The sequence below is a fragment of the Mizuhopecten yessoensis genome, unplaced genomic scaffold (genome assembly GCF_002113885.1).
Source record: "Mizuhopecten yessoensis strain PY_sf001 unplaced genomic scaffold, ASM211388v2 scaffold10519, whole genome shotgun sequence".
NCBI lineage: Eukaryota > Metazoa > Mollusca > Bivalvia > Pectinida > Pectinidae > Mizuhopecten > Mizuhopecten yessoensis.
In genome coordinates this window covers 190,191-203,778 of record NW_018408587.1, presented here as the reverse complement: position 1 = coordinate 203,778, position 13,588 = coordinate 190,191, and the positions used below count along the sequence as shown (strand labels likewise).

Here is a 13,588-nt window from a genome sequence, read left to right as displayed (position 1 = left end):
GTCAGCATGTACCCAGATCAGTCGTTGTTTAGTCGCTACGGTCATTCACATGAAAATTAGGATTAGTATTTAAACTTATTGTAATTATTGTTCCTATCTAACTATTTACAATAAATCGTTACCCATACACATGACTGTTGATTACAAATACACATGTACCGAATAGAGACATGGACTAATTCATTAAACATATGCATATATTCTACGAATCTAACACAAAATATAGAAAAGATTGCCAATAAAAGTAACGTAGAAAGATTTTCGTTGAAAAAATGTATGATGCGCATTTAAACGCTAATCACCAATCCCACATTACACATATCTGGTATTGTGTTAAATTCGCACCTATGTATATCTGGTATCACACTAGATAATTACTCCTGAAATATTCATGTTTCATGTTTCGGTTCAACTGTATGAAATACCCCGGAATATGATGGAAACGATGGTGTTTGTTTCTTGAGGTACGTCCCATTTTATATTTGACTCCCACACAACAGTCCGAGTTTCACTGCGATTATTCCAGTAGATTTTGACTAAATTTGGTCAGGGACAACCTAAGGCTAAGGGTTCTCAATTTTGTATAAACGGTGGGTGTGCCCCCCCCCCCCCCCCCTGAGGGCAGGGGAGTGTAGCCCAATAGGAAAAAGGAGGTAAAACCTTTAAAATCCTTCTTCTAACGTAGGGATAAAGGGATTCTATCCAAATTTGGCCTGGATCATCCTTTGGCCATGGAGACTCAATTTTGTATAAATGGTGAGTGTGGACCCTTTGGGCTTGAGGGGCAGGGATCAAATCCTTCTTTTGTAACATTGGTAGAATTTTATCCAAACTTGGCCTGGAGTATCCTTTAGCAAAGGGGACTAAATTTTATACAAACAGAGGGTGTGGCCTCTCTGGGTGTTGAGAGTTGTGGGGCTCAATAGGGGAATTTAAAGTTTATGTCTTAAAAATCCTTCTGATTCAGTACCATTGGAGGGATTTTTTGTAATGAGAATAATTTCCCATGGTTGCTTTATTATCCAGGTGAGCGATACAGGCCCTCTGGGCCTCTTGTTACATAGAAACTATTGCTTTGTGTTTGGTGCCTATATTTTTTAAACTTAACAGTTTATTTATATACGACCCTAGCTATTAATAGGACGTTGAACAAATTAAAGCCAAACTACAGTTTGTATATGGCTTATATTTATGCTATAATAAAGCAAAATAAACATAACATAAACTGCTAAGTAAGCAAAGATACGTAGCCTCCAATGTCATGCTCGACAGCTATTACGAAAGTTGTTGTAAAGAATTTTAATCACACATATACTGTTGTGAATTTAACATGTACAATACATTTACAGAAAGGGAAATCATACGAGGCGACCTCAATGCGTTATGTTACTCTTTTAATTCACATCCTCATGTAATCTAAGAACTTAATACAAACACAAATTTAATTTAAATGAATAATTATGACAGAATCACTTGAAACATGAACGTGTGATGCGCATATCACTACTCGCAACACCTGTATATGCTTAACCAGGTACATACGCAACATACCTATACCGTATTATTTAATCCGCACTTGTGTGAAGTAAAAAGTAGATATTGAATCGCACTGCGTGATTACTGAAATGTTAATGTTTTAGTAAAAGAGTAAAATACTACCCTGAATATGATAAAATTAATATGAATTTGTTGATGTACTCACCGACTTGTGATATTGTTCTCTTGTGATCATCATTTAAGTTTTTGAGACTTCCACCTGACGTACATGTATATATAGCATTTCGGTGTATTATCAGATCATTCCAAAGTCCAAAGATTGCGTATGATTATCTGTACTTAATCTGGCGATTTGAGCTCTCACTTTGGCGCATTTTTAAAGGCAAATATATCAAACGAGTAAATCTGAAATGTTGAAAGAAGTTTTCAGTCAGAAAAACATCAATAACCGAACATTCCAACAAAAATGTATATTGTGAATTTGAAGATATAAATAATTGCTTGGTTGGTCACATTTTAAACGGACAGTTTATTTTTCAAGGTTAATATTTACGCTATAATATATTTAAATTAACTTAACATATACGACAAGGTTTTAAAAAGTAAATGCTATCTATTATCATTACGAAATTTCTGTAAAAAGATTTTTTTGCGAGTTTGTTGCTGTTCACGGCGAGTTATTCATATTAGATAATTTCAGTGCGTTTAAGTATTCTTCAAACTCATATCCTGACGTTTTGTTACTGGTACCGGGTCCATGTTGCATGATAGAAAAGGCTAGTTAATATCTATTTATATTACTGCATTTTGTATGAAGTATTTGGAATCAAATTGTAAGGATATCGGGCTCCTATTTTTTATCACCATCTACCGTGCAATTAGATTTGTTCTTTAACGATTTTAGACGCATGGTCAAATATGTCCCAGCGTTTAATTTCAAAGAACTTTTTGGTTAACCAATCAAAAGACTGGATAAGAAAAAAATTATTTCAAATACATAAGTACCGATTAGAAGAATTTGACAGAAAAAACTGCCTTGAATCATTACATTTATTATACGAATCTCTTACAAATATTACTAAAACCTCATTGAAGTAAAAAATGTGGAAAGAATAACTTTAAATAATAACATATGATGCGCAGATAAGTTATCGCCTGTCACCGGACACAACTGTATTTTGACATCGGTGCGTTTCTCGTTATATATTTGAAGCATTATCACCTATGTCATCGCGCGCTAAAAAAGGTTGTTTTAGCTCGAAATAGGACGCATTAAAAGCATATATATATCCAAACAAAACATAAACATTTTTTTGAATACCTAAAAAATATTTCTGTTACGGTCAGGAAAATATCGGTGATCCAGCATTAAAATAATAAAGTATTATTCGTAAAAAAACCCCAAAAGATTTGATAATTATCAAAATTGTACTTTATGTCAGTATCTGTTATACAGATGATTTAGCTAGTGTACCTCTCGTCTCTATTCATGCTTTTAGCTTTCCTGATTTTGATTGCTTCCTTTATTTGCCACCTTTTTGTTGTTGTTCCCTTTCAACTATTTTTGGCATGGTCCCAATCGAAGAGGTGATTTTGGGTGTAAGCGTGATCTGTTAATGCCGATATATTGTACTGAGTGGCAGATGCTTTGTGTGTGGTTCTGATAAAATTGGTGTTGCTAATTTTCTCTGCATCCTTTTAATGTTCTTTCAGACGTGAACCAAAGTTCCTCCCATTTGTTTCCTAGATATGACTGCTAACAATTTTTGCACGAAATTTAATATAAAACTCCTATTTTTAGAATGTCAGTCTTGTCTTTGGGATGCACCAGTAACTGTCTGAGTGTTGTCAATGGTCTCATCGGGATGCTGAAATGGTGTATCCTCATCACACGGGCAAACGCCTCAGATGTACGCTTCACGTAGGATATTGTGACCCCGCCTTCCCATTTGGTTTGGCTCTCATTTCTTTTCTTCTGTTCCTGTTTTTTTTATTTCTGTTTTTTATCTTTTCTTTTACTGCCCCGTACACTTTGTAAATTGACCAGCCGGGATAGCCACCACGGTTGAGAGCATCTCTGTTGGTCCTCCAACACTACTCGATATTGTGTTTACGTCCCGGGTCGAGTGACATAAGAAATATACAATTTCGGCACATCGTCATACAGGTAAATATTAAAAATCGCTCACATAGTCATAGCTTGACAAAGAGAACAGTCGGTCATGAAACGTACGACACAATTATTACCTACATTGTTTATGTATAAAGTAAAATTTGATATTATATTTCCAAGCTGATGAATCTTATTGAAGATATTAATAACTTTAGTCTATTGTTAATTACAACCAAGTTGCTCTTTGGTGACAAATGAAAAAATGGTGTCCGCTCATGCAGTTCCAGGATAAAATAAAAACAATTTGTGAAGCCGGTTTCTATTAGAATATCAAAAGGAAAACATTTTGTTTAGTTCTAGTTCTAATGGTTAATGACCACATTCAACAAGGTGAAGATTCTGTAATGGGAGAGAGCATAAAATACACATATAATAACTATTTAGATAAGAGATGAATTGGGGTAGGGGGATATGCAGAAAAGAGTGTACTGACAGACCGTCCGACAGCACTAAATTGAGACATAGCATAGTGTTGGAGAAGGAAGAAAATCTTCAAGTGTTTGGGCAACCCCAACATACGAGATTTACTTAGTCCTCGGCACAAGCTAGGGGAAGATGGAAGAAGAAAGTGGGGAATAGTGGACTGATTAAAAGTTCTAAGCTGCTCTGTTAGATATTTTTAAGAGCATAGTTTTGAAGGATGGCGAGGATTTTGCAAAGGTGTTGTCAATTAAGAGTTCATTCCAGTCTAATATAGTTCGTGAGACTAAAAATTTCTGTATGAACGGAATTTTGGTTGAGATTTCTGATGAGACGAATATAATTTACTAATGAAGTTTTTCTCGCACTGATTTGGCCATGACTGAATTTGTTAAAAGTTTCTAGTCTCATATCTGTTTGAATGTCTTCCAGTGATGCCAGTCTAGTTGTTTAAGCATTTCCCCTTCACCTGACCTGTTCCAGTATATATTTGTAACAACTTGGGCTACCCTACGCTGTACCATTTCAATTTTGATTTGTCATCATAAATGTGAGGTCCCAATTTGTACAGCCATACTCCAATAATGGTCTAACGTTGGTGTTGTACGCCTGCTGATTTAGTGCGGTTGAGCCTATTTTTAGATTTATCCGCTAGAAGCCTATGTAGAATTAACTTTACCACATTATTTTTAATGAGTGTCCGATTTCAGACTTAAATGGATGGTGATTGCTATACATTTTGATTTTGGGACATGTTGTAATTTTTCCATGCAGGGTATATGGAATTGCTTTACATTTTCGTTATGGATATTACACTACATTTGTAGTGTGAAAAGCTATTTTCCTTGATATTTACCATAAAGCTAAATCTGGGTCCTCCTGTTTCCCCCTCATCAGCCTCGTCAATCAGAGTTTGAAAAACAAGAGTATTATTAGTGAGAAGTCTCACAGCAAAAGTTAGGCCAATTGGAACTTTATTGAAGTAGAAAACAAATAAACAAGGTATAATACCCGACCCTCGGGGGACTCTAGATTTGACAGTCAGGGCCTCCGATTTCTTTCCCTCATCAACGACTGCCCGTTTTCTGTCACGGAGTGGATCTTCACGCCAACTATTTACAGATTCACTTATACCATGATAGCTGAGCTTGTCGTGAAGAAGGGAATGATTAAACTTATCAAAAGTTTAAAAAAATTCAACAACCAGTACATCTCTGTTTCCCTTGTCTATTCTAGAAGTAACATCAACGATACATTTGATTGATTGACTTTCACAGGGACGAAATCAATGTCGCAGAGGCTACAGAATATTTAGCATATCAGCAAAATTCATGGTGTGACTGGGTTAGAAAATAATGATTTCAAATACACAAGTACCGAATAGAAGAATTGTACAGAAGCAAATGCTTTGAATCGATACATTTATTTTACGAATCTCTTACAGGAATAAGTAAAACATCATTGAAGTAAAAAATTTGGAACGAATCTCTTTAAACAATAATGTGTGGTGTGTAATTAGGTTATCGCCACACTGTATACACTAATCAAACGTACACACGTTACAGGTAATAACATATATCGTGCTACATTCGAACAATATATTTTCTACAGAGTGTCCAGATGTTAGTTAGAGTAAGAAATTACAAGAAACAAGATAAAAATGATGGCATTAATTTTCTTAATTACATAATCTTGGCCAGCTAGTATTCTCCGTCCTAACAATCGAAATTCGCCTGTCACCTGACACGTCCATATTTTGACCTCGGATTGTTTCTCGTTATATATTTGCAGCGTTATAAGCTATGTCATCGCACGCTAAATAAACTTGTTTTAGCTCGAAATAGGACACAGTAAAAGCAAATATACCAAAGAAAACATACTTTTTGTTTCCTGAATAACTAAACAATATTTCTGTTACGGTCAGGAAAATATCAGTGATCAACATCAAAATGAAAACTTATTATTTCGTAATCGTTTTTTTTAGATAAACATTAAAGTTTTACTTGATACACAAACAATGTACGTATGAAACGTGTCGTAACGTTTCAAGAGCGACTGGTCCCTTTGTCAAGCTATTACTGAGTGTGCTATTTGTATTGTTTACCTGTACAACGATGTCACGAACTTGTTTATTTCCTATGTCGCTCACCCGGGACGTTTATCCTATCGATACAAAGCGTATGATTTTATGCCTGTTAGGTAGAAAGGAGATACATGTGCATATTTCCAGTCAAGTGGGATTTAAACAGCGGAAAGATATTTGTTTTAATATTCAAGTTTCAAGTTTTTCAAAATATAAGAGTACGATTTGGTGATATTTCTTCCGCCAGTTCTTTAATATTTCTCGTTTCATTTCATCTGTTCCAGCAGCGTTACTAGGTTAAGGTTTTTGAGCAGTTTTCTAACACTGTTGTTTGTTATATCAAAGGGAGGTATGATACTGAGCTGTGTATGGACAAGTTTGTATACAAAAGCTTAAAGAAATGAATTGGCACATTAAATGGTCTGAAGAATTAAACATCAAGTTATTTGCAAATATTTACAGTTTCAAGTGTAATAGACTCAATAACCTTTGTTGAGGTCATGATCATTATCACTCCATAACGACAGTCATTCTCGTGCGCGTAGTGATACATACACCGTGTACATATGTGTAACACTTACGTCAACAACCCGGGGGTTTCCATTGCTATTTTCGGAAGTAAACAGAAGTACTGGGGAAACCAGATTTGTACAACTCATTTGTGTAAGATACATTGTTGAAATTTATACATTCCGATGACGTCACGTTGTTTACAGCGCCCCATGATTAGTGCACCGATTAGTGCACCGACTGACAAGACGGCTGGATTTTGTGTTTTTCTTCTTCTACGTGTTCGTGTTCAAATACATAATTTACTTTAATGACATAGTGTAAACAATACCTAGAAATACGATAGTAAATTTAATTTTGACAATAACGTTCGATATACGGCAATTTTGCCGTAATGTTTTCAACTACACTCGATAAGGCTGGTAATAATGGTAGCCACATTACAGGACGGGTTCGATAACTTTCGTGACCTACATGTCATATGCCTGCCTAAATACTGATAGCTAGATCACAGCACTCGAACTGGGTTTTGAAATGATTGGAGTTAAAATCAAAATTATAAAATTACAGAGGAGAGTTCCAAAATTGCGAGCCGTTGGTGACATATCATAGCGTTCCTGAATTATTTTTCTTTTCAAAAAAGAAACATGACTATTCTGTTGACAAGGGGCAAAGTCAATTTTGCTTTCCAACAGACAGTAGTGCAGTGAATAATTTGTGAGTCTTTTTAGGTCCATCACAACATATTAGAACAAAAATGCATTATTTTTGATGAACTCCTAATTCGCATAAGTATGGTCCTTTGAATGTAAACATGGTGTATATATTTTGCCTGAGTTACAGCCCTAGCGATGAGATCACAAATAAGTCATCTATGAATATATAAGCAAATTACATGCAGGTTTTGCCAGTCATGTAAATCAGATACTTGCATATTTAATATATTGATGTAACCTAGCTATTACATGTATTTTACATTTCAGGTAACATACAACTACAAAATAAAGCTAGAAAAGATTAGTGGAGATCCAGTTAATACACATTGTGAATGCCCTGCTGGCAAAGGACCTCATGGTACATGTAAGCATGATGCAGCAGTCCTGCTGATGATTGAGCATTTTACTGATAGTGGAACAATGAAGGTGCAGAAAAGTTGCACTGAAAATTTACAAAATTTTCACAAACCAAAGTTTCTCTATGATGGTGAGTTGATCTTAACCATGCCAATATTTTAATTTAAGCATATGATGAAAATAGAAAACATAGTAATGTGAATGTAAGAGAAGCTGAAAAAAAAATCAATGTTGTTCTCAATGATCAGTTCATAATTCAATTATAAATATAATCTTTTGATGTAATTCAAATTGTAAATGTACACAAATTGTTTAAGAATGTTCTGACAGAATCCTACCAGTCATAAATAATATCATTTTAGTCCAAATCACTTTTACTGTTTGCCGTCTAAATACTCTACATGTATTTCCTTTAGGAAAACCAATAGCAACAGAAAATATTCCAACTAAACGGAAATTTTCTGATGACATTCTGCAAGACCCAAGGCCACATAAATATAGAAATAACCATGGGTACACAGACTTTGTCAGGAACATGATGATAAACTATTGTGCCAGTAGTTCTCAGGATATTGCCATGAGATATCTGCATCCCTCAGCTGATATTCAGGTACTTCAGATGGTCACAAAATTAACTTCAGTTTTTAATCTTTTAAGGAAAAATATCCCTGTTGAACAAATTCAGCCACTAAGCATTTTCTGTTCTACGATGTGTAAATTTATTGATTTTTCTACTGCTATAAGGTTGTATTCGATAATTAATCTCATTAAAAAGTTACACCAAAAATCTCTGATGAAAACTTTTCAGAAAATATTTTTTTATGAAACAAATGTTTGTTTTACAGGCTGCAGCACTAGACCATGACTATTTCCCACTACCTTTCACTGAATATCTTGTTGACAACGCCTTACAGGTAATTTCTGATTGGGTAGTGAACTTCAGGTGCATGCTGTTTTTAAATAACATAATTATATAGTAAAATTGTTAATTCTAATATTCCGACTTTGAGCATGAATATTTCACTCTTAAAAAAAGTTATAAAGCATTTTCACTATGAAAAAAAAGCAAGGGTCACTAGCCACATCATATAAATTAGGTCAAATGTCAAGGTCATTGGTGAAAGTAATAGTTAGTAACTTATCTCCTGTAATTTGATACTGTACAGAAGTAAAATGGAAACATATTTAAACATGTCTGTGTAACATGACTATTCTGTTGACAAGGGGCAAAGTCAATTTTGCTTTCCAACAGACAGTAGTGCAGTGAATAATTTGTGAGTCTTTTTAGGTCCATCACAACATATTAGAACAAAATTACAAACAAAGGATGTCAGTTCTGTATAAAGTATGGACTAAAGCTTACAACTATGTCAAGTTAGTTTTAAACTGTAAAATTCTAATAGTCAGCTAATATGTATTTTAACAAAAGATTGAATTTGATGAAGAATATGCTAAATCGAGCTTGTTGCAAAAACTTCAATTGTTTTACACAAAATATTATAGGCCTTATAGTGCATCCCATATGTAAACAAAACCTAGATCCTGGATCAAAATTTCTGAATTTGGTACTACATGTACATGTACTGAAAACCAATATTTTTGAAAACTTCACTTTTTTTTACAGCACATATTGACATAATGCGTGTATATATACATTTTGATGATAACCTTTGCAAAAAGTTTAGGCAAATCTGTCAACAATGCATGGCCTAAAATTTAAGAGAGAAAAGCATATGTATATAATTCTTGATCCAAGTTTCAGTTTACTGGCTGGAAGAGGAGTACTTAATATTTTGTAACGTTTGCCGAGACCAATTACTCTCTCAATATGTATTCTTTTAGATGCAATTCTGCGATCTTTGACTACATCTTGGGGTTCAAGTTGAGATTTTCCACGTAACATAGAAGGAGTATTTACAAAAACATCTTGAGTTGCAAATAGATCTTGCACCATAATACCTCTATCAGCCATAATACTATCTCCCTTATCAAACATGTCACGTTTCGGATCCAGTAGTTCAGAGTTTTCCATTATCTGACGATCACTTGTTGATCCGCCATAAGCTGGACTTACATAGGAAACTGCACCCCTAGGCGTACAACCAATCATAGTTTTTACAGTATTTTTGTGCTTATAACTGGACCAGGTGCAGCTTTGTGCATTGACATTGGATGGCTTGTGAATCGGGACCTCGGTAGCATCTAAAATGACTCGTGTGTTTTTGAATTTCTTACCAAAGTCTTGCGGCATATGGTCAGAAACAGTACTACGGGAGGGCCAAATAGATAATTCTTTCAACTGAAAGTACATAAAGTTAATCCACGTAACAATGATTTTTGATACACTGGATTCACTGATTTCAAACATCATGCTTAGCTCAAAGTCTTCCTTTGCCTGCCTAAGCTTCATCATTGTCAAAAAGAATTGGTCATGAGGTGATAAGGAAGTGAACTGATGAATGAGATCAGTTGCTGCTGGCCCTAAACAGTTGAAAAAGAACATAAAGTGGTTGAAATCAGTGAATCCAGTGTAATAATTGATAGCTTTGGGGTTATCCCTGAAGTTGTCTATTGTACATCTCCCCAAGATTGTACACTGTGTTCCCTCCGCTTGAGGTTCCAAATCTTCTGGTTCTGGTACCAGTTCAGCCGACTCATGGTGTGTTGACACAGTGACCTCAGATCCTAGCTGTCCATTGTAGGCTTCAAGTATGGTGCCCTGTGTAGCATCATCTGGTTGTTTTGGCTCTCTTTTTCTTCTGGGGCTAGGGGTCTGTGTCCACTGGAAGATGGACGGCACTACATTTTCTTTAAGTCTGCCACGTTCACCTGAAATCATGTTTCTTGACATGAGAATGTGCGCAATATTTGGTGCAAAATATATAATTGGGAACTCAACTGCCATGTAACAGATTGTGATGTCAATGAAGTTCTACTGTTCGTAAATTTATACCTAATCGAAACTAAAATGTGTTTTTTTCATCAGCATTCCTTTATACTGAAGATTCTGCTATCTAAAATCGAAATTACAATCATAAATGTTAAATGGATGTAATTTAATCATAAGATGGTGTACAACACGTTACCTAGTACATGTAATTACAATTATAAATGCAATCTTGGATTTTAATTTTAATTTTAATTTTAATCCTATTCTAAATTACTTGGTATATATGTCAAAATCAAATTGTAAAACCAATGACAAGCCATTCTATATTTGAACAACTAACTACATCAAACCAATCAGGAAATCACGTGTGCATCAGCATCCAGCCATTGTCCTATGTGAAGATGTCAAATTGCATGGGATGATTCAACATCGTCCAATCAACACATGAAGAAAAATTTGAGAAAAACCACAAAGCAACACGAAAAAATACAACTTCAAATACAGTTTTCTTAACTCTTTGAACTTCTCACTTAGAAATTTACAGCTGTCAAGACTTCTAGATATTGTGTCCCTTTGAACACATGTATACTGGTATTTTCAATTTTATAATTGTTTTCGCACTGAAATTAATGTGATATACTGTATTGTCATTTTATAAGCTTTTGAACAGTCCTGAATATGTATATATATATATTGTAAATATACATGTAATATATGAAATTGACAAATTTTCATTTTTTTTAAATTAAGACAATTTGCATATAATGAGTGAAATGTTCATAGTTAATATGTGCAATAAATAACAATTGATACAGAATCTTAGTTTTTTTTATTTCTTATCAAATTTTGGAATGGAAATTTAGGTTTTCACAATGTTTTAGCCAAAATTACATGTAATCGTGTTAAATGAATCCAGCAAAAGGTCAACATGTTTATTAATTCTCAAAAGGAAACAAAAATAACTAAGATTGTTTGTATCAGGAGACAAAATAAATGAAAAAAAAGTTTTCATACAATATTACCATATTCGCCATAATTACCATCCCTTCCCTTATAAATGCCACTGTCATTGTTAAGCACTTCTTAAATTATCCAGAGTTTGGCACTTTATACACTAGCCCTCTAGTCAGAGACTAGTCTAGTATATTTCAGGAAGGACTATTGATAACTGGTCCTTTGGTAGTGAGTCAGTTAATATTAACCAGTCTATTGCATTATTTCAAATTATGTTATAGCAATATAACTTAATAAAAAGATTATGAAAAAATATATTGTTTTGAAAAATTTCTTAAAATACAGATTGATTGATCAGTGGTTGTCATGATTTTTAAAATCTTTGACATCAACATATTTTTATGACTAGTTATTGTATGTCCCTGTAGTCAAATTTTTATTTGCTCTCTGGAAAATAATTATGGCAAATATGATGTGCAACATTTTGGTAAAAAACAAATGATTAAAAAATAGACAAGTTTTTTAAAACCTTATATTTACGATTTTTTCAACAGATGTCAGTGGACATTTAAACATTCAGTCGATACCACTTAAAACAAAAGTTGACTAATTCTGATGTGGAACGTTTGCAAAAAACATTTATTCTGGTGAACTGTTCTTTACACGTAATCTAAATATATTCTCAAAACTCCTACACATGGTTGTCTACTATTCCACTCCAACGGGAGAAAATGTCATGACACAGTTCTATACTAACCTAACAGTGTCTCTTTATAGTCGATGTCCCGGAAATGCAACCTGCAGACAACATCTTCGGGACTGGGTTTCCATAACTTTCTGCCTTTCTCCTCCATCCTCTTTACAGCGACACGCCATTTCATACAAAACGATTCGTTTTTCGGAAATCGATGCCCCCCTGACCCACTACATAAAGGTACACAACAATATTGTGGCATTCTGTTTTCTTAGTTTGTTGACGATCGTCAAGGAATGTATAGCGAGCGCTCCTCCACACAGGAGAGTTACAACCTATAGTACACGCGCGCCCTCTGTTGGGATAAAATGTGAAGGCGGAAACCAATACAAGCCCTCTCCCTTGGGTTACATACATTTCAAACAATAACAGAATTATAAATTAGACATTAACATATCAGCACTGACTTGGAACATTAAACAGTACTTTTTTAATAAATATTCATAGTTCAAATAGATGGCTACTAAAATACACACTAATAGTTATGATATGTACACACATATATATATATATAAACATATACACACATATGAATAAGCCAGGTCAACATGCATATGCTTACGATGAAAGTAAAATATCAACATTTAACAAATATACAAGAAACAGCATTTTAATTACTTAATAGCAGAACAAATAGCCAATATTTTCAGTATAAGTTAAGTTCAAACATTTTATTAACCAGTTCCCAACACCACTCCCACTCCGGATATCAATAATAACTGGGCAGCACTAAAATGTCCATTGTAAAACCACTGTTTGCTTACCCAGTCATTGAAGATCCAGAGCAGGAGCCATGCTGAGGGAATAAACATATGCATATGTAACAATGATATATCATGCTGGTAGTATTTTATGTGGTCATGTTTTGTAATATTTAGTCATTTATCAGTTAGTATATATATGATATGGAGACATAGATAATTTGCAATATATGTATGTACGTATGATTATGGCATGCACACAAAGCCATTACCATATATATAGTTTAATAACAAAATGGTATATCTTCTATGTATAACGTCAAACCAGATATCATTTTATATTTTGAGCATTTTAGATAAAGTGTGCTAGTTTTGAAGGGTGTGCGCACAAGTATATTACAAATATTTTTCGTTTACATCTGTACTTTACATATGTTTGGTTCCAACTTGGAGATATGGCCTAAGGTGGATTGTGGATAAGACAATCAACTAAACATTGGTTCCACATCGTTACACTCGCCGGACTGCCTACA

At 34.3% G+C, this 13,588-nt stretch overlaps 2 protein-coding genes across 2 annotated transcripts; one reads left to right on the top strand and one right to left on the bottom strand.

Annotated features, from left to right (window-relative positions):
• Positions 1-3,299: 3,299 nt before the first annotated feature.
• On the top strand, positions 3,300-8,788 carry LOC110460902. Its single transcript, XM_021514110.1, has 4 exons — positions 3,300-3,407; positions 7,667-7,886; positions 8,173-8,366; positions 8,602-8,788. The coding sequence occupies exons 1-4, from the start codon at positions 3,300-3,302 to the stop codon at positions 8,731-8,733; spliced, it is 654 nt and encodes a 217-aa protein (XP_021369785.1). The 3' UTR covers positions 8,734-8,788.
• Positions 8,789-9,437: 649 nt separating this feature from the next.
• On the bottom strand, positions 9,438-10,595 carry LOC110460901. Its single transcript, XM_021514109.1, has one exon. The coding sequence runs from the start codon at positions 10,593-10,595 to the stop codon at positions 9,438-9,440; it is 1,158 nt and encodes a 385-aa protein (XP_021369784.1).
• Positions 10,596-13,588: the final 2,993 nt, after the last annotated feature.

Excerpts from the sequence above, each read along its gene's own strand:
- LOC110460901 (XM_021514109.1), bottom strand. The coding sequence starts at position 10,595 with ATGATTTCAGGTGAACGTGGCAGACTTAAAGAAAATGTAGTGCCGTCC.
- LOC110460902 (XM_021514110.1), top strand. The coding sequence starts at position 3,300 with ATGTCAGTCTTGTCTTTGGGATGCACCAGTAACTGTCTGAGTGTTGTC. Across the intron at positions 3,408-7,666 it reads CACGGGCAAACGCCTCAGAT|GTAACATACAACTACAAAAT; the intron begins GTACGCTTCACG and ends TTTACATTTCAG. Across the intron at positions 7,887-8,172 it reads ACCAAAGTTTCTCTATGATG|GAAAACCAATAGCAACAGAA; the intron begins GTGAGTTGATCT and ends TATTTCCTTTAG.